Raw genomic sequence first — 21,844 nt, 5'->3', positions numbered from 1 at the left:
ATTCTGTGCATAATTCGAGGGCTTGGTGCAAAACTATTGTAAGTGTATATAAATAAAGAACAAGATACAATAGTTTTGCGCCAAGCCCTCGAATTATTATGTAAAAAGTAGTGAAATTTATATACCCTTCATCATAGCTTCTTAACAGAGTCTCCAACTCCCTCTTGGAGAGGCCCTTACCATCAATTAAAAAATAACTGTGATAATCAAGACATAAAATTTAAACTAATGAATATTTTTTAAAACCCTTTTAAGCTTTTATTGAAAATTCTACTTGTGCATGTCAATCTTCAAGAAATATATACTTATATTTAGGGTGGTTTTGAAGCGAAAAACGCATACGGGCGTTGATTTCGCCCGATTCTATATGAATTACAGCACTGCGTATTTTAAAAAGTCCACTTGTCCCCGGATGCATAAGATCTTGACAATAATGAGTTGGATACTTAATCCTTTTTCCCAGATCCACGTAGTCTTCTTTAGATATGTTTTCAACATTTCTTTGACAGATCTTCGAATTTTATTGAATCTGACTGATTAATTTCTGTAAAAGACGGAAAGTGTCCCCTTTTCTAAAACAGAGCACACAAATACTCTTTTCCACGCCGCATTGCCATAGTTCCTCCACCATCGTTTTCAAATCGTTGAAGATTTACTGTGTGTTGCGATTGATGCTATTGCCTCCTAATATGACAAACACGTATCTGAAATAAAAAAGAAAGAAATATATATATATTTGAAATATTGATTATAAGCCATCAACACAAACATATATGTTACCGCACAGATCATAAGAAATTATTCTCTAACGGAATAAGTAATAATTCATTACCAAGACATTTACTTCCAGTCAGATAGTACCTTAATTGTGTGTTTTTATACATTATTTACTGTGGTCTATCTGTGATCGATCAAAGGTAGATGCAAATTTATTTCTCGTTGACGTGCCCGGTATATATATTTGTTTATTATTGTCTCATCCATTTACATACATTACATATAACAATACATAAAACATTACATAAAATTGACTAACAAGACATGCAAATGGCCGTTCTAACATAGAACTACAAGAGACATATCACAGAAATTTTTAACATCACATTTGTCATTTCATCACTTAACCAAAAGCACATACATCATAAAATTTGCACCTCAAACGAATGGAGAGCTTTCCTTCAGTGAAACGTTCAAGCCGGGACACATAACTGTCTCCAAATATTGCGTATGCCATTTTGTTGATGAGTGTTAACGATAAATGGAAACCTTATTTTATATTATTCCAAAGGCTTTCACAGTAATCACTCAAATCATAGTCAAGCTGATCAGCTTGTATAAATGTTATCCCCCACATTATAATTATGTAACGGCTTGTATGTAATTTTATTTAACACCTCGTGTTTGTGTTTGCACGTGTCATATTTATCAATCATCATCTAAATTGTTTAATACATGAAAGAAATTGTATTCAACAATAATTGGAGAAAGAATGCATATATGAATGAAATTAAGAAAATGGGCCATATCCTAAGCATATAACTTCAATTTAATTCTTAGAAAAACGTTTTCATATGGAAAATGTGTTAATGAAAAATAAATTGCAAATCTGAATAGTTACTGTTTGTTACATGTATTGATCTAATAATTGTCGGATGATATAAATCGGCACAATTTTGACCGAATGATTACCTGCTGCATTTCGCACCTCTTCAAACGTGTGTGAAAACCACCTTTTAGGAGAGATCGTGTTTGTATACAAATTCTATTTTTAGAACTGATAAGACAGTGATCGGGTGGGCAGAAGCCGACCGTCCATGTTTTTTGTAAACAGTGATGTTTTTCTAACGGTCTAAACTTTCTTGAAACACAAATTACATAAATAATTTTTTGATCAATGGAAAGGTTATAAAACAAGCAATTTATTGATTACTTTTAATTGTTATTTCGAAATAAAATGGATTAATTATGAACGCTTAACTTACACTGTTTTTCTAAAGGTTGTGAAAATCACTATGCCGCTTTTAAAATTATATGTCATTTAAAACGGTTATTGATTGAAAAAAGATATTTGGATACAAAAATATGAAGATTGTTAGTATTTCAAATCTTTTTGAATTTTGAAAATCCATAAATGAGCAAAAAAGTTATTAAAAATTAAAAATTCTGATTCAATACGCAAACGGTGTTAAAATCATTTGTTTTGCCAACCACCAGATAAACAGATGTTAACGCGTGACGTCACGGCGATCTCTCCTATAGATTATCGTTTATCCCCGCTTAACTAATTGGATTAAATTTTATTTGATTAACTAATCAACTTTTTATGAAATATCAATGTGTTAATGTAATTAAACAATAATGTCTTTGATCTGTGGAAATCTTAAATGACAGGCAAAATAAAACCATAAAATTTAAAGTAATGAATATTTTTTGAAAATCCTTTTAAGCTTTTATCAAGAACATATTTCTACGTGTGCATGTCAATTCTCAGGAAAAATATTTATAATTAGTATGATTAATACTGTAAACGAAAACGGATGTTGATTTATTTTTAAATTAAAGTATCACTATTCATCTGTTTTTCGTCCGATATTTTTTATAGAACTGAGATAGTTCTTGGGAAACATGTACTTAGGTATACATGTTTCGATTTATAGAAGGCCGTACACGCTATATCAAATGTTATATAATGTAAGTCTAGGAATAAGGTCAGTAATTCGGTCGAAAATGTGCTTCCGTGGTGTAGTCGAAAGAAGTCCATAATAAATAGATCCTAATTTTCCCATTTTTGCGCAAATTCGTGTAGAACGAGTGCTATTAATCACCGTTTTTCACTACTAGAAGACATTCTGCATGATGAGACGGTTTTCATGTTATGCACCTCACATGGCAAGTTTTGCAGATCGAAACCGGAAGTAGGTGTTTATTGCGCGGACGAGAGTAAATATGCGCCATTTTTAGGGTAGTAGACCACAACTGACTGGCATTTCACTAGGAACTACATAACCCCCTATTTTCTTTTCATTTTTTCGTTAATTTGTGATAGAACTTTCATGAAAAATAGGTGTAGGAAAAAGTGATGTTCTCTAAAGATACGTAAAGACGACCTGAAGTTGTCGTTTTTTATATGAAACAAAGAAGGATTTGAATTACTGACCTTTAACCTCTATGGGAAAACAAATGGTGGTCACTAACCTTATAAATTGCTCGAGAATTTAGGCGTGTTAGACCTAAACTGGTGGAGTGAGACGCGGACACCGGCGAGTTCATTGATAATTTATACATATTTAGTGAATATTTTAGGTACATAACCATTGTTTATTGTAAAGATTAACGTGATTTTTACAGCATATTGTTGGAAGTATGAAATATTGAATTTTAAAGTGCAAAAGCATTAACCTTGATATTTGTCACCAGTTTTCGCAACGTGGATATGTTAGATAAGCTTACTCAAGTTACTGTCGCTGAGTGTCTGACTTTTGCAGCCACCGCTGTTACAGTTTGACCGTCACAATATAAAACAAACTGTATACGTCGGATTAGTTCGACTAACTGAAGTGTTTGAAAATCGTTCGAAGACATCCTTGTGTGGCCAAAGTTCGTGGATACAAGGAACAACCATTTCATATTTGAATGAAATTAGCAAACAGCAACAAATGCATATTTACAATTAAATATTTAATCCATATCCTTTCAAAAGTAGCAACAACCACTGATTTTCAAAGATGCTATAATCTACCTGAAACCTTACATTTTTGCAAAAATCAATAATGATGAATAAATAGAAGCGAATGATTGTGTCATTGTCATCTTGCTGTTAGGGAGCGTCTAGTTACATATGTGCTATCAACTGACAAGATTCCAAGCTGTCAACAGTTCATATGCTTCAATGCCACGCCACGGGGAGGCACCCTTGTAAATGTGTATCAGAAAATTTGTTAAACCGTGATCAAATAATTTCATAGGTTTTACAAATAAGTCATTTAAAGAATCTGCTACAATGTACAGCAAAAACAAGGTCCATATCATACGAAAATGTGTAAAAAAAATTTACTAGTGAAACATACATTCATAGCCATGCAATGTACATTTAGAAAATCACCAATGGAGAAATAAAAAAGATTTTTTCCCCTTAACATGGTTAAAATGTATACAAACGTTGTATGAATAAGCAGCGTTGTGAAATTTTTAGGCAGTGGCTAGTGAACCGTCACCGGTGCAGCAGACCCGAGGTCTAGTGCACCGTCACCGGTGCAGCAGACCTGAGGTCTAGTGCACCGTCATTTCTGTTATATATAAAATATTGCCTTTATGTAAAGTTTAATCAAAAGATATTTTCACCAGTAAATTGCAAGAACATAACTAAAAGAATGAAGTAAGATAAACCTCGACTTACCTGTTAATTTACCCTTTTACCTTAAAGCGCTGATCTCTGTTCTTCGGCAACAGTGGTATCCATCATTTACTAAGCTATTTCCGAATGACATAATGAATTTCATTGATCCTTTTTTTTTTTTTTTATTTTTATGAATACCGTATATCGTTATTTTTGTCAATTAATTTCATTCAAGTTGAATAAATAAGATTAATTATTGTCTGCATTTGGATATATATGTATGTATATCAAAAGTGAAATTCGATCTTAATTTCAGATTTATTATGTCAGTGACAATTGACAATTAACTCTTCGTGAAACCTGAAACTCGGAAATGTTGACATCTTGCAAGCACATATTTTATAATGTACATTTACGGTGAAAACTGTTATGATTTCAATATTTGTTATATTCATTTCATTTCATTCATATTATTAATGAAAAAAGCTACATCTTACGAAATCTATGATAAAAACTGTGAAAAACATTAAAGATTAAATAAAAACAATAAATGGAGGTCTACAAATGTAGGCTTTGTTGGTAGCTTGTTAAAGTTATTTAGTAATTATGCACCTGTCAATATTTTGCCCGCCCAGGGGGGGCGGCGGGCCGACCCGGGGGAATTTGACATTTCAAAAATTTTGTTGTCTAAATCCCCACCCTAGGGACAACCTTTTTTGTCTAAATCCCACCCTAGAGCCTGGTTGGTACATCAAATGTTTGTCAAATTCCCGCCTGTCGGGAATGGTCTTCTGTCTAAAGTCCCGTGTATGCCCGCCGCTCCCCCGGGCGGGCAGAATATTGACAGGTGCATTAGCTTGGGCGTGTTTGTCTTTTGTATCGGCAGCTATGATCACGAGATAGTGAATCTAAAATTAAGTTCGGATTTCAATTTTGATGTATCCAGATACAGACAATAACTAATCTTAAATGGACATAAATATACTAGTATGCTATTTATGAAAATTAAAAAATAATTATTTCTTTCAATGAAACTCATTCTGTCATAACTGAACGTTCTTCTTAAGAATAATTCCGCCATAATAAACTTTCTATTAATAGACCAGTTCTGATAGCGGGCACAATGTTTTTAATCGTGTATATCGGTAATTAAAAGGTTAATGTCAAGGTTTATTTAAATTAGAACATCTTACTTCATTTTTTTAATAATGATCATACATATAACTGGTGACAATAAGTTATAATTCAAAGAAAAGTTTTTATATATAACAAAAATAGCTGTATTTTATATTAACAAAATGACGGTGCACTAGACCTCAGTCTGCGCACCGGTGACGGTGCACTAGACCTCGGGTCTGCTGCACCGGTGACGGTTCACTAGCCACTGCCAAATTTTTATTATTATCATGTGTACTAAGAAACAATACAGGGTTGTTTGAAATGACCTTTACTAGCACAAATTTTTCCTATGTTCAAGGAATGTGCGTTATATTTTTCAGTGTGTGTTATGAAATCAATGGTCCATTTAATGGATCTTGACAGGAACAGCATAAACTTACAAAGACGATTGAAGGAAGAATAAAGATAGGAAAAGTGTTACCTCGTTGCTAATTCATATCATCCTTAATGATAAACATTCAAAGAATCTGCTACACAGCCAATCTCAACAAGTGAATGAAATATTGCCATGCAATGCAAAGTCCCCTACGGGAAAGGGCACCTAATTTTCTCTACTGCAGTATAACGAAATGAACTGATATCTGTCAATGATGTATGACAATATTGTACTATATATACAATATAAAAACAAAGCACTTGGATTAAAATTTGCAAATTAAAACTACAGTTGTTTTCATGCATATTTGGTGCTCATCTAATAATAGAGCAAGATGACAATGACACAATCATTCGCTTCTATTTATTCATCATTATTGATTTTTTCAAACTTCCGTTTTAATCGGGTAAAAGGCAGTAAATTTCTCGAGAGATTAAAATACACTTTGGTTGTATTCCAACAAATTTCGTTTGCAGATAGGTATTGATATCTTAAATAAATAACAGGTAAAATTAAACCAAACCTGCTTTTCACTGAGAAACCCATTCCCGGGGCGACTAAAAATCCCCGGGGAAAATTAGTCGTCCGGTTACCTGACACTAGACCTTCCATAAAAAAAAGTTGCCCTCATTCAGGGACAAATTTAAAATTTTTTCCACTAAAAACTTTTGCTAGTGCCATTTTTTCACTAGCAAAAGAGGGGGTTCCACAGCAATTATTTAAAAGCGTTTACGTGCTTTTAAATTAATTTTTTGTTATTTTTTGGTTTCATATAAAAGTTCACGGTCCGGACGGCGGGGACTTTTTTTTTTTTTGCTTGTATGATAAAAACCCAAAAAGTTGCAATAATTCTTTGGACTTTTGGTGGACTAAAGTTTTAATTTTTTCTCGGGGTCTTTCCCCCTTGTGCGCATTTTCGGTTTCTGGGGGCATTTTTGCACCAAGAAAAGTTTTTTTCCTCCCACCCCAAGTTCGATAACTAGCTAAATCGGTCCTGGCATTTTGGGAGTTACGGCCCTTGAATTAAAAAAAAAATCAGTTTTTTTACTCTTGTCCGCTCTCAAGTCGAACATTTCTCTCCGCTTCCCCCCAAACTTGAACAGAATGTTTTTGACCATAGACCCACCCAAAATTGATAACTACCAAATCCCCCAGGCACTTCTAAATATGCCCTTGTTTTACTGTTTGGGATCATCGTCAAGACCATCAAATTTGGACCCACTCGTCAAACCACCTAGAAAAACTAACTTTTTTCATAGGGGCTTTGTGGGAGAATCCCCTTTTTAAAAAAGCTCTTAGTTTTATTACTTTTTTGATTCCAAACAAACTTTTTTACTTGCAAATGGGAAAGTATAATTAAAGATATGAATTCTTTTTGGGTAATTTTGCTTTAAGCGGGGACATTTTAATAATTTGTTAAAAAAAATGAGGTGGTCAAAAAGATTCTACGACTGCAAATAGTCAGAGAAAAATTGCAGATATCCATTCTCTTTATAAATTTGATTTAAAAATCAAATTAAGTTTTAAAAAATTTTTTTTAAATGTTACAGCACAGGGAATTTACATATGTAACTGCAATTTCTCTTTTGTTAAGAGGTTTAAAAAGGGGTAAAATTTTTTAAATTTTCATTTCAGGCAATGGCAGTAACCCCAGCACAGCCCACGATTTTTTCTTTGAGGGAAATTGGGGGCCAAAAGGTAATTTACAGATTTTTGAGTCATACTTTTAAAAAAAAATTGTGTTTCAATTTTTTTTTTGCTTAGTTTTAGTTTTGGTGGGAGAGGGTTATTGGGGGTTGAACGAAACCTTTCACAAACAATACAATTATACAAATCAACAATACAGTACTTTCATAGCATCAAATTGAGCATTGGGGTTCCAAAAAAAAAAGGAAAAAACAAAGTTCTACCTTTAAAAAGTACTTGAAATTTTTTTTTTAAAAAGTTAAAGAACTGTTAAAAATGAACTTTGTTTAGTACTATTTTTTAACTAGCCCCCCCGCTAAAAAACCCTGCAGATTAAGTTTTACCCCAAAAAATAAAATAGTGCGTTGAAAAAAAAAAAAAAAAGGGAAAAATTAAACAATTTTTTTTTACAAAATTTTATATTTTTAAAAAAGGAAAAAAATTTTATTTTTTCAATGCAATAAAAACCATTTTTTACTTTTAACTGCTTCTTGCTCTGATGGGTATGTAAAAATGCTAAAAAAATCTGTGATAAAAAGGTTTTAACAATTGGTCAATTTTTTTAAACCCCTTTGTCCCTTTTTCGACAAAAAATAAAATAAAATTGTGCCTGTTAATGGTTTGTTTATCTCTTTTTGGCAGTAGTTTTGTGAATTTGACTGAAAAAAGAAACAAAAGCACATAGATTTTCTGCAGCATTTCCAAATTTTATCAGATTTCCAAAAAACAAAAAAGTTGTGGCATTTTTCTGAAGGTAGCGGTTAAATCGTAAAAACCGGGGGTCGCGAACCTGCTTTAAAAAACAAATATAAAACCAAAAATTCTGAAATAAAAACCCCTATTTTAAGATTTTAAAATCCAAAATTTTTTATTTTTTTACTATTTTAAAAAGAAAAAATTTTTTGAAAAACCTCTTTGAACCCCTAATAAATTTTTTTTTCATAAAAGAACTAGTTTTTAAAAATGAGTTGGGGTTCACTTTAAAAACCGATTTTTATAAAATTTTTTTTTTTTTTTTTCTTTTGACTGTTTTATTTTGCAAAGTGAAATAGGTCTATGATACGATATCCCCCTCACCAGACTAAATTAACCGATACAGGCTTGCAATTTAAATTTTTCACCCCCTTTGGGTTTGTTTTATCTCAATTTAAAAAAAGGGCTGTTTTTATATGATAAGATTTTAAAAATGGCATTATTGAAAAAATAAAGCCAAGTTCAGTATAGAAGTAACATTTTTTTCAAACCTAACCCCTTTTCCTGCTTTTTCTATAATTAACTTTTCTCTTCGATTTGATTTGGGCGTGCCCTTATCGTCAAAAGGGGGTGTTACCAAAATAATGCGACTGAAAGGCGAACATGCAGATCTTACAACTGCACGTGTGCAGCTGATCATGATCTAAACTGGTCGCAAAGGGAGAATCACAAACCAGCATGAAAGGGTAAAATCATTTTTTAGTCCTTTTTTTTGCCCCCCGCATTACGTGCGGGAGGCATATAGGATTTTCCTTTTTTTCGTTCGTCCGTCCTTCGAGGTTTAACCCAAAGGGGGCCATTTTGTCTAGCATCAATACCCAAACAAATGACTTGAACTAAGCAGAGTAACCTTGACCATTCCCCCTTTCAGACATCACCGACCTCATTTTACCTTGAACTTGCCCCTTGTTTTGGACTTAGGTTGCTTGGAAATCCAAAAGGGGACCCCAGGGGGGCACAAGATTTTTTGAACACATCCCCTTTGTTTTGTTTTTTTTTTTTCATAAACTTAAAATTAGAGTTTTTTTTTTTTCACGGGAATTTTATTTAAAATTGTTTCAACATCACACCAAAACCTGTGAGAATTCGACTTAGTACGGGTGAGTCTTTCAAGACAATTTCAGTAATTTGTTTGCCAACCATTACTCGTATGACAGTGCATATTTCAACGGGATTTCGGGGTGATGAGAGATTTTTCCCCATATGATTGAAAACAGATCGTATCTAAAAAAACCATTCTCTCCCCTCAATTCTCGGGAGAAATTGGCGGTTATAGGGGAAGAATCCAGCGCGGGTTAGGTTAAAGCCTGCAGTTATAAACTGTACTACTGTTAAAAAACGGCATAAACCAAACAAAGAAGTAAATTTTCAATATTATTTTCTTTCATTAAATTTTTTTTAATTTGATCTTTTTGGTTTTATTTTTAAGATAAATGATGGGGGCATTTTTCCCCTTAAATATAACCAATTTAAAAAAAGTGGACATTGACAGTTACTATCTCACTTGTGGCAAAAAATGGGAAATTTGTGGGCGGGAAAATGTAACAAATTTTACCGATAAGGGGTTTTCAAAAATGTCCTATTTCATTTTTAATTAATAACCAGTTAATTATGTTGTGGGTAAATACCCCTTTGGCCCGCCATATATTTTAAAATTTCGCAAAATTTAAAATCAGGTTTTTTATTTTTTAAAACATGATATTCGCAGATATTACATACAGTGTTTTATTTTATTAAGTACATTTAAAAAACAGCAATGTGGTTAATATCTCAGATTATTAGTTGATATAATTTGAGTCGTGCCATGAGAAAACCAACATAGTGGGTTTGCGACCAGCATGGATCCAGACCAGCCTGCACATCTGCGCAGTCTGGTCAGGATCCATGCTGTTCCCTAACAGTTTCTCTATTTCCAATAGGCTTTGAAAGCGAACAGCATGGATACTGACCAGACTGCGCGGATGCGCAGGCTGGTCTGGACCCATGCTGGTCGCAAACCCACTTTGTTGGTTTTCTCATGGCATGGCTCAATTTTGTTTTATCTCTTGATGAAAGCTTCAAGCTTATTGTAAGCACTCTTGAGTCCACTTCCTGGAAAAATGAGTACTAGACTAGTGTCATATGAGAAGTCATGGGCATGAGTCTCATGACCCTATTGGGACTTGAACGCACGACCCCTGGATTGAGTGGCCAACACATTATCTGTATAATCCACTAGGCTACCGCTCCCCTTATTCATAATAGAGTCAGTGCACAATATTTTTGGAAATGTAACGAGGCTGCTGATTGGATTACACATTTATTGAAACCAGATATGACTTGCTGTGTTTGACAGATGTATACTTTTTATAGTGCATATATCACATAGAATTTGTTTTGACAAATAGTTGCTCTTTCAGATTTGTTTTAAAAAATTAGTTAATTTTTGTGGAGAATCTCACTCTTTAATTTATGCACCTCCATGTGACCAGTTATTAATAAGCAGTATATTTATAGGTTATTAGCTTTGTATCAGGAAATATGCATGAGTTCTTCAGCGGAAATATTGCGCGGCTTTAGGAGAGCAATATTCTTCCGCTGAAGAACAAGTGCATATTTTCTGATGCAAAGATAATAACCTTTTTATTACATACGCATCTCCATATATAAGCATTATGTAAATATCATAAATATGTTCAATAGCCTGAATAGGATTGACAGTACTGAACTAAATAGAAAAAACAGTGCAACAACACACTGAATTACGTCACGCACCCGATATGAAATTCAGGTGTCAGTGTATGGAAAAATATTGACGTTTCCGGTACCAGTGTAACATAACTGGGAATAGAAACGAGTATGTTATAAAACTAGATATTTCACAGTTCACATGCAAAGATTATATCAATATGAAATATCTTTTGCAGGTGAAAAAGGTGTGAGTGAAAAGAGTGACCTGCCCCTCCACTACCGTGGTGCCCCCTTTCACCGTATAGTGAAGGACTTCATGATACAAGGTGGAGACTTCACCAAAGGTAATGGCGGCTTTATAGTTCCTTTATCGTCTTTTTGCAATTTATTATCCACTGTGTATATAAAGGTGTTATCATCTCCTAAGTGAAAGATAATCCAGTGTGTAAAACTTAATGTGCTGAACTAAATTTTTGATGAAGGTTCATAGAAAACCAGAACTAGTTGATCTATAAATACAGTAAAAACCTATCTGGTGTTCAGGCGTGTTGTACCTCTATTTTATTTATTTTTAGTTGAACTAAATTTTTTGAATAACATGTAATGTTCTGGATATTGACATCTCATGGTGTTTCAGAACAAACTCGTGCATGGAATTATACTGGTACAAGCATGAATCTTTTTTTAATGTCTTATGTAAATATGATAATTCAGGCTTCTGTTATGTAGTATCTATTTTTGCAGGTGATGGTACAGGGGGCGAGTCAATATATGGAGGGCAGTTCCCAGGTTTGTACTATCATAAAATTGATTGGGTGTCGTCTTGCATACAAAGTACATTTAGGGACAATGTGTATACCAGTGTCAGAGCTTCAGATAAGCTTTTGGTGCAAATGGGTATTTACCCATCACTTTTTGTGTGAATTGGATATTTGAAATTTGAATTGGATAAAAATAATATCATTACCCAGCCTTTTCAGAAGTAATTGGGTATTTGCTAAAACCTATTGGGTATTTTACCAATCTCGCACTAACAATTGAGTATTTTTTAGCTCACCTGTCACAAAGTGACAAGGTGAGCTTTTGTGATCGCGCGGTGTCCGTCGTCCGTCCGTCCGTGCGTCCGTCCGTCCGTAAACTTTTGCTTGTGACCACTCTAGAGGTCACATTTTTCATGGGATCTTTATGAAAGTTGGTCAGAATGTTCATCTTGATGATATCTAGGTCAAGTTCGAAACTGGGTCACGTGCCATCAAAAACTAGGTCAGTAGGTCTAAAAATAGAAAAACCTTGTGACCTCTCTAGAGGCCATATATTTCACAAGATCTTCATGAAAATTGGTCAGAATGTTCACCTTGATGATATCTAGGTCAAGTTCGAAACTGGGTCACGTGCCATCAAAAACTAGGTCAGTAGGTCTAAAAATAGAAAAACCTTGTGACCTCTCTAGAGGCCATATATTTCATAAGATCTTCATGAAAATTGGTCAGAACGTTCACCTTGATGATATCTAGGTCAAGTTCGAAACTGGGTCACATGCCATCAAAAACTAGGTCAGTAGGTCAAATAATAGAAAAACCATGTGACCTCTCTAAAGGCCATATTTTTCATGGGATCTGTATGAAAGTTGGTCTGAACGTTCATCTTGATGATATCTAGGTCAAGTTTGAAACTGGGTCACGTGCGGTCAAAAACTAGGTCAGTAGGTCTAAAAATAGAAAAACCTTGTGACCTCTCTAGAGGCCATATATTTCATGAGATCTTCATGAAAATTGGTCAGAATGTTCACCTTGATGATATCTAGGTCAAGTTCGAAACTGGGTCACATGCCTTCAAAAACTAGGTCAGTAGGTCAAATAATAGAAAAACCTTGTGACCTCTCTAGAGGCCATATTTTTCATGGGATCTGTATGAAAGTTGGTCTGAATGTTCATCTTTATGATATCTAGGTCAAGTTCGAAAGTGGGTCACGTGCCTTCAAAAACTAGGTCAGTAGGTCAAATAATAGAAAAACCTTGTGACCTCTCTAAAGGTCATATTTTTCATGGGATCTGTATGAAAATTGGTCTGAATGTTCATCTTGATGATATCTAGGTCAAGTTTGAAACAGGGTCATGTGCGGTCAAAAACTAGGTCAGTAGGTCTAAAAATAGAAAAACCTTGTGACCTCTCTAGAGGCCATACTTGTGAATGGATCTCCATAAAAATTGGTCAGAATGTTCACCTTGATGATATCTAGGTCAAGTTCGAAACTGGGTCACGTGCCATAAAAAACTAGGTCAGTAGGTCAAATAATAAAAAAACCTTGTGACCTCTCTTGAGGCCATAGTTTTCATGGGATCTGTATGAAAGTTGGTCTGAATGTTCGTCTTGATGATATCTAGGTCAAGTTCGAAACTGGGTCAACTGCGGTCAAAAACTAGGTCAGTAGGTCTAAAATTATTAAAATCTTTTGACCTCTCTAGAGGCCATATTTTTCAATGGATCTTCATGAAAATTGATCTAAATGTTCACTTGATGATATCTAGGTCAGTTTCGAAACTGGGTCACGTGCGGTCAAAAACTAGGCCAGTAGCTATAAAAATAGAAAAACCTTGTGACCTCTCTAGAGGCCATATTTTTCATGAGATCTTCATGAAAATTAGTGAGAATGTTCACCTTGATGATATCTAGGTAAAGTTCAAAACAGGGTGACGTACCTTCGAAAACTAGGTCAATAGGTCAAATAGTAGAAAAACCTTGTGACCTCTCTAGAGACCATATTTTTCAATGGATTTTCATGAAAATTGGTCAGAATTTTTATCTTGATAATATCTAGGTCAGGTTCAAAACTGGGTCACATGAGCTCAAAAACTAGGTCACTATGTCAAATAATAGAAAAAACGACGTCATACTCAAAACTGGGTCATGTGGGAAGAGGTGAGCGATTCAGGACCATCATGGTCCTCTTGTTGCTTACAGTATACATGGTATATATCATTGAACAGGATTGACTAAGTAGCTAAGTACTTTAATGGTGCCCTTCAGTGTTTAATACAAAAATGTATTTAAAATTGTAATGAATGTTCCATACTGTTGTTTTCTTTTTCACTTTAATGAAGTCGGAGATCAGTTCATCCCGAACGATGTGGTCACCACAATATGCATTCTCCCAAAAGATATCATCCAGTATTAGTGACACTACATTGTCACAAACAGATAACTGTCATTGTTGAACAACAAAATATCCCACTAATTCGTTTGTGCTGAAACAATGTTTATTCTTCAACTCTTTTACATTTTATCGGCGTAAAATTGTTTACAAAGTATCCAAATAACACCGAACAGGCGACTGAATGGTCCTGTGATTTTTCCGATAAATTGCAACCTGTTCTGCTGTAACGTATAACCAGTCAGTCAAATCTAGCGTTTAAAGTCTCGTACCTGTTGTAGTTATAAGGAAAATGCGATACGCAAGCAATTTTTTATGAATTAGGTATTAGGAATTTTACTTGCGTTTCATTACGCACACTGTATGAATTCAGTTGGGTTTTCTGCAATTTTAATTGCGTAAATACGCAGCTTATCTGGAGCTCTGAGTGTTATGATATAGTTCACTTGCTCTGCTGAAACTGTTCGCTAGAAACCATCCAAGGACCTAGTGAACTATTGCTCGAGTAAGCGTTTCAACTACTGCCATGTGTTAATTACAGAAGAACCTTTTTTTAAGCTCAATTGTGTTGCCTGCCTCAGAGGTAGAGAACATGACCATAAATGGAAAGAGTGCAAGTTTAATCTTTAGCCTGCTGGTGGCAAGTTGTTTTGCCTTTGTGACCAGTGCAGACCAAGATAAGCCTGCACATCCTGAGAACTTGTGCAAATGTGTTTGACCATAAGACCTCGGCCAAGTTCAATAACTAGCAAAATCGGTCCATGCATATTGGAGTTATCGGCCTTTTTACTCTTGTTCGCACTCTTAAGTCGAATATTTCTCATCCAATCTTCACCAAACTGGAACAAAATGTGTTTGACCATGAGATCTCGGCTAATTTCGATAACTAGCCAAATTGGTCCAGGCATTTTGGATTCATGGCCCTTGAATTACCCAAAATTCGGCCTTTTTACTCTTGTCCACACTCTTTTAAGTCGAATACTTCTCATCCGATCTTCACCAAACTTAAACAAAATGTGTTTGACCATGAGACCTCGGCTAAGTTCGATAACTAGCCAAATCTGCCCAGGAACTTTTGAATTATGGCCCTTGAATTACTGATTGGATCCACTTGTCCAGACCATCTAATTGGATCCACTCGTCTAAACCATCTAGAGAAAGTAGACATTTTTCATAGGGGCAGTTGTGGGGGACATGCCCTTTTCTCAAAAGCATCTCTAGTTTTCAATTGATTTTCATGAAATTTGGTCAGAATGATCTAGAATGAGTTCGAATATGGGTTATCTGGGGTCAAAAGGTAGGTCACTAGTTCCAATCATAGAAAAACCTTGTGTATGTGATAGAGACTGTATTTTTCAATTTATCTTATGAAATTTGGTCAGAATGATTGCCTTGATCAAATCTAGGTCAAGTTTGAATGTAAGTCATCTTCAGACTTGGCTAGGTCAGTTTGAAGAAAATACTTGTTTACACTTAAGATGCCACATTTTTTGGTCCATTCTTAATGAAAATTGGTCAGAATATTTGTTTCCATGAAATCACTAGGTCAAACATGTTTACACTGTTATGGTGTGTTTCTCAGGTGAGCGACCAAGGGCCATCTTGGCCCTCTTGTTAAAATTTTTCTAAACAGCACATGGCTTTCTGTAGGAGAAAATACAGCACTTTGAACCCCCTAAAGGGGAAAGTCCAGTATATGAAAGCCTAATTATTAAATATGCATATTATGGAATGTTTTCTTTAAATTCCAGGGGAAAACATTACCTTCTTCAAGGGAATATAGCTATTTTTAGCTAGGGGAAACTGTATTCAGATTTAAATATATCAAAGAAAATCACTGATATCTTTATGATTTGATAGAAAACAGTGCGCAGGCCTTCCGGTGTTCCTACTTTTTCCTACATTTTCCTACTTTTTCCTTCTTTTTTAAATGCCTCCTACTTTTTGATGAAAACCTACCTCTCCTACTTTTTTGCTTGACAAAAAAAAAGAAAAAAACAGCCCTTTCAGTAGTTGTATTTGCAGATGATGGATTCTTGATGTGTTGCTGGCAGTTTCTAGAGCCATTTCAAGATGAAATACTCTGTATAGATACACTCCAACAAGAACCTCAAAAAATTATTTGTATGGCTCTGAAATTACTAGAATTTCACAGTTTCTAAGGGCCTCCAGCCCCCTGGACCCCTTGTTAGGGATTTGCCGTGGATCCACCAGGGGCCCTTGCAGGCCCAGGCCCCCAGCAATATTTTCAGGTTTTTCAAAATTTTCTACATGCACCCATGCATGCAATGCATTTGCTCGTATCAACGTACCTAGTATAATCCTACCAAACCATATCTTAACCTTTGAAAACTCCATAAGCATATTTGTTTTACGCTTTGATGCTCTGCTAAGGGTGCTTGGTTGCATTTGATTGCTAAAATAGCACATTTTATTTGTGTTTGGGATACATTTTATGTTAATAGCCGCCTACTTTTCCTACTTCCAGCTAACTTACAGGTCAGTGGTTCTACACAGGTGCCTGCCCATGATGAAATAATGCTGGTAGTGGCTTCTAGGGTCTTTCTCTGCACTGCACAGCTGGAAATACACCATATGACCTAATAATGTGTCCTTGTGGCGATAAATCAAAATAACGTAATTGAAAAAAAAAGGTTTACTGGTACTTGTATAGCAGTATTCCTGGGTTGGTCTGTTGATTATAACTTTTAGCAAATATATTATTTAAATAAACCTATATTTTTACACGATCATCATAATAAAAAGTGCATGCTTTTGTTTTTCCAGCTATATTGCAAGCTTCAATATTTTGCATGTCAGTATTCAGTTGAACATTGATCACTTTATATGAAACATACGTTTTTCCAACTATACTGCAACCTCCAATTCAATATTTGTTATGGCAATAATAATATTGAACATGGATCATTTCAGATGAGAACTTTATAGAGAAACATGGTAGGGAGTTTTTGCTATCTATGGCAAACAGGGGTAAGGATACTAATGGATCACAGTTTTTCATGTAAGTAAAACCTACATTTCTGTTGTTACTTTATTTGGTGTGTGTTTCTTGCTAGTATTCCACAGTGCTGATGGATTTGGAAAGCAACAAGTAGATTGATTGCTGAATTTCAGACTCCTTACTAGATATGGTGAGGGCTAGTGGAAAAATGAAGCTTTCTTGGTTTTCGTGCCATGGTTTCCACACTTATTTAATTATATATCTGCCCGCCCGCTTAGCTCAGTAGGTAAGAGCGTTGGTCTATGGACCTCTGGGTCGCGAGTTCGATCCTCGGGCGGGGCGTATGTTCTCCGTGACTATTTGATAAACGACATTGTGTCTGAAATCATTAGTCCTCCACCTCTGATAATTCATGTGGGGAAGTTGGCAGTTACTTGCGGAGAACAGGTTTGTACTGGTACAGAATCCAGGAACACTGGTTAGGTTAACTGCCCGCCGTTACATGACTGAAATACTGTTGAAAAATGGCGTTAAACCCAAAACAAACAAACAAATAATTATATATCTGTTTGAAAAAGGTGACACATGTTATGGTGATGTCTGTCGATCAGTCTTTTGCCCTTGAGTTATTGCCCTTGCAGTAAGCTTTTGCTGTGGCGGCTTAGTTTATGAGTGTATTATAATTTATGCTACGTTGACATTGGTCTTGTGACCAATTGTTGTAGTACTAAATAGGTAAAGTGATTGTTTTGTTGGGGAATCTGTGTCCACATTTCTGGCTAACATAAATTGGTAAGTGATTGTTCTGTTACGGTGTCCATGTCCACAGGTCACAGGTCTAGTTTAATGTCAAAACTTATTGCTAGGATATAAGAGAAGTGTATCTTAGGATACACAGGTAAGTCTAATATTAACCTTTACCCTGCTGAATTTCAAGAATGGACTGGTCCATCTTTCAATTTGGGCAATACCACTAATTATTCAAAAGGGTGTTCACTGAAAATTTACTGACTGAATAGGGTACAGTGCAGACCATGATCAGCCTGCACGGATGTGCAGGCTGATCTTGGTCTGCACTGGTCGCAAAGGCTTAATCAATTGCCGCCAGCAGGCTAAAGGTTGAAATGAACATCTCAGTGTTTTTGTTCACTTTTCCCAATAAAACTGAAGGTAAGTGCTAGCATATTGTAAACCAAACCTTTTACAACTATTTCTGAAAGCTTTTATAAAACACAACACTGCATTTCAGATTACATCATTTTTAAAGTTTTTATTATGCATTATAGAACATTTTTCCTTCAATGTCGACATTTTTTTCTTCGTCACTAATTTTTTAAAAAAATGAAAGAACAGGTGTTTTCACATTGTTATTTTATACTTACATATAGAGAGGTGTAACAGCAGGATTTCGCCGACAGGTAACATTTTCAGGGCACAACCAGGATATATTTAAATCTTTCGTTGTTTCATATAATTTCTTTTTCTACAGTTACGAATGATGAACAAGTTACACTGTACCTTATTATATATATTTTATTATACCTTTTTAAAGATACTTAGTTTTATGATTATACTAAAATTTCAGCTTTGAGATAAAATTTTGATTATTATATAAATTGTGTTGAAGGTACTTCATTTTTCTTCGTTTGACATTAAAGAATTTTTCTCCTGACGTTGTATAATTTACCTGTTATGTTTATTATGGTAAAGCACTAAATGATGGCAGAATTCCTGTTTTGTATATTTCATATTGTTGCTGTACAATAGAACTACAAAGCCAGCTCCACATTTAGATGGGTAAGTATCATGTATAGCATGTGAAGTTGTGCATCTAGGGTTTGTTTGGGATTTCACTCAGTCAGGCCAGAGTTATAGTCCATGGCTAAGTAAAAAAAATATGCATGAAGAGCTGAAAGTTGTGTCATATGCATTTCAAACAGTATTTGGCCTAGAGTCAGAGCAATTTTTAGCTCACCTGAGCAATGCTCAAAATGCTCAGGTGAGTTTTTATGATCGCTCTATGTCCGGCGTCTGTCTGTCTGTCAACATTTAGCTTGTGTATGCGATAGAGGCTGTATTTTTCAAACGATCTTCATGAAATTTTGTCAGAATGATTACCTTGATAAAATCTAGGCCAAATTCGAAAATGGATTACCTGGGATCAAAAACTAGGTCAAATCAAAGAAAAACCTTGTGCATGCGATAGAAGCTGTATTTTTCAATTAATCTTCATGAATTTTGGTCAGAATGATTCCCTTGATGAAATCTAGGTCAAGTTTGAAAATGGGTCATCTTGGGTTAAAAACTAGGTCACTAGGTCATATCAAAGAAAAAGCTTGTGTATGCAATAGGGACTGCATTTTACACCGGATCTTCATGATTTGATCAGAATGTTTGTCTTTATGAAATCTAGGTCAAGTTTGAATGTGTGTCATCCTGTGTCAAAAACTAGGTCACCTGATCAAATTAAAGAAAAATTCTTGTGTACGCAATAGGGGCTGCGTTTTACACTGGATATTCATAAATTTTGGTCAGAATGATAGCCTTGATGAAATCTAGGTCGAGTTCGAATACGGGTCATCTGGGGTCAAAAACTAGGTCACTAGTTCAAATCAAAGAAAAACCTTGTGTATGTGATAGAGGCTGTATTTTTCAACTGATCTTCATGAAATTTTGTCAGAATGACAGCCTTGATGAAATCTAGGTCAGTTTTGAAAATGGGTCATCTGGGGTGAAAAACTAGGTCACTAGGTCAAAGCAAAGAAAATACTTGTTTACACTCAAGATTTTTGCTCCAATTTTAATGAAAATTGGTCAGAATATTTGTTTCCATGAAATCACTAGATCAAACATGTTTACACTGTTACAGTATGTTTCTCAGGTGAGCGACCTAGGGCCATCTTGGTCCTCTTGTTTGGAATTGCTGCTCATCATTTGAAGTTACACACCTGGTATTTTGTTTGGGATTTCACTTGGCCAGACTGTTATGGCCCGCAACTTGTCAAAAATGTGCATGAAAGGGCATAAAAGTTTTGTTATACATGTCATACTAAGTTGACTTACAGTCATGAAATGTTACATGATTGTTATATAGCATATGAATGTTTGCATCTAGTCTTCTGTTTGGGATTTCTCTTAGCCAGATCACGGCTAATGCATTTGTGACCAGCATGTATCTAGACCAGCCTGCGCATCCGTACAGTCTGGTCCGGATCCATGCTGTTCACTAAGGGTTTCTCTAATTGCAACAGGCTTTGAAAGCCAACAGCATGGATCCTGACTAAACTGCTCGGATGCGCAAGCTGGTCTCAAACATACTATGTTGGTTTTCTCATGGCGCGGCTCACTTGTGCAAGAGTCACAAAACTGCAAATGTATATTGGAATGTTACTCAGCATGTGAATTTGTGCACCGGGGGTTTTGTTTGCTGTCAGATTCCACTGAGAAGCTATCACTGAGGCATTTGTATTGTACAAACAGCTCTTCTTTACATTTCATTCACATTAAGTAACAAATTAAACGTGCTTATATGGTCATTGTACTGCATTTTAATTGCAATGCCTCATACAAATGAAATTTTGACAATACTACATGACAAAGGAAATGAAAGGACATTTTGCTGATTTTTAATTTTGTTCTTATTGCAGTAAACATGCAGTATTTGGTCAGGTGGTGAGTGGCCAGGAGTTGGTCAAACAGATCGAGAACCTGGACACAGACAAGAAAAATCGTCCCTTGCAACCTGTCACAATAGCTAACAGTGGGGAGCTAGTGCTGCAGCTAAAAGCAAAAGGTGAATGGTAGTATAGTAATTACAGAAATTAAATAAAACATTGTTGTCTCTTATACATTACAATGGACTGCAATGTAGAATTGCACCAGTGTGTCAGTATGTTCTGAAAATCTTGAGACAATCTCTTCTAGCATCATTAGATGGCACAGGATTAGACTGTTAAACTGTTTATGAAACAGGAGTTAGGTGTTTGTGAATGAGGCAGTTTTGAAGGGGTCATAATATAGTAGGCACCTAGAGTCTTCCCCCCCACCAGAAAAAGCTGGAAAACACAAAATGACCTATAATTATGTTGGGGGGACTTTAAACGCAGCAAAACGAAACAATGTATATTTTTAGTAATAGGCTCAAACCGTGCCATCAAGTCAGCCTACATTTGAGGGCTATAAACTAGTACAACCATGTTTTATCTACTATTCTTATATACGACATGTAAGAATCAAAATACCAATATTCATAGACAGATGCATATTTTAATTGATTTGAAGATTTTGCATCAGTTAAATTCCACACACAGTCATTTATGACTGTGATAAATTACTCAGCTGAATGTACATTATGTTTCTGTTATTTATGGTTTCTTAAGTCTTGTGTGTCAATATTTAATGTGCATTATCAGGTAGACTTTGTTTAAATGTTCAACAAGTGTACATATTTCTAGTTTCTTGTTATTGTCACAGTCTGATTATTTCAACAGGCAAAAAGAAGAAAAATGTTGAAGAGTCGGAAAAGGAATCAGATTCTGCTGAGTCAAGTTCAGAATCAGACTCTAGTGGTTCTGAACAAGAAAAGAAGAAAAAGAAAAAGAAGAAAAAAGAAAAGAAAAAGGCAAAGAAGAAGAAAAAGAAAAAGAAGAAGGCTAAACAGTCGAGGTTTGTATACACTGTAGCTTGGAACACATTTATGACACAAGAGTTCTTTATTTTGATTTATTATTC

The 21,844-nt window shown here is 35.1% G+C and overlaps 1 protein-coding gene across 1 annotated transcript in view; it reads left to right on the top strand.

Moving 5' to 3' along the window:
* Positions 1 to 9,533: 9,533 nt before the first annotated feature.
* LOC123559752 (NK-tumor recognition protein-like) overlaps positions 9,534 to 21,844 on the top strand; it is a 36,984-nt gene continuing 24,673 nt past the window's right edge. The window contains exons 1-7 of the mRNA XM_053516785.1: positions 9,534 to 9,624; positions 11,237 to 11,344; positions 11,745 to 11,789; positions 17,086 to 17,173; positions 18,881 to 18,910; positions 20,761 to 20,906; positions 21,604 to 21,778. Coding sequence (XP_053372760.1) covers positions 9,534 to 9,624; positions 11,237 to 11,344; positions 11,745 to 11,789; positions 17,086 to 17,173; positions 18,881 to 18,910; positions 20,761 to 20,906; positions 21,604 to 21,778 — 683 coding nt within the window. The remainder of the gene's footprint in view (positions 9,625 to 11,236; positions 11,345 to 11,744; positions 11,790 to 17,085; positions 17,174 to 18,880; positions 18,911 to 20,760; positions 20,907 to 21,603; positions 21,779 to 21,844) is intronic.

The sequence above is a fragment of the Mercenaria mercenaria genome, chromosome 10 (assembly GCF_021730395.1).
Source record: "Mercenaria mercenaria strain notata chromosome 10, MADL_Memer_1, whole genome shotgun sequence".
Classification (NCBI taxonomy): Eukaryota; Metazoa; Mollusca; class Bivalvia; order Venerida; family Veneridae; genus Mercenaria; species Mercenaria mercenaria.
Note: the sequence above shows the minus strand (reverse complement) of the source record. Positions and strands in the feature narration are given on the sequence as shown.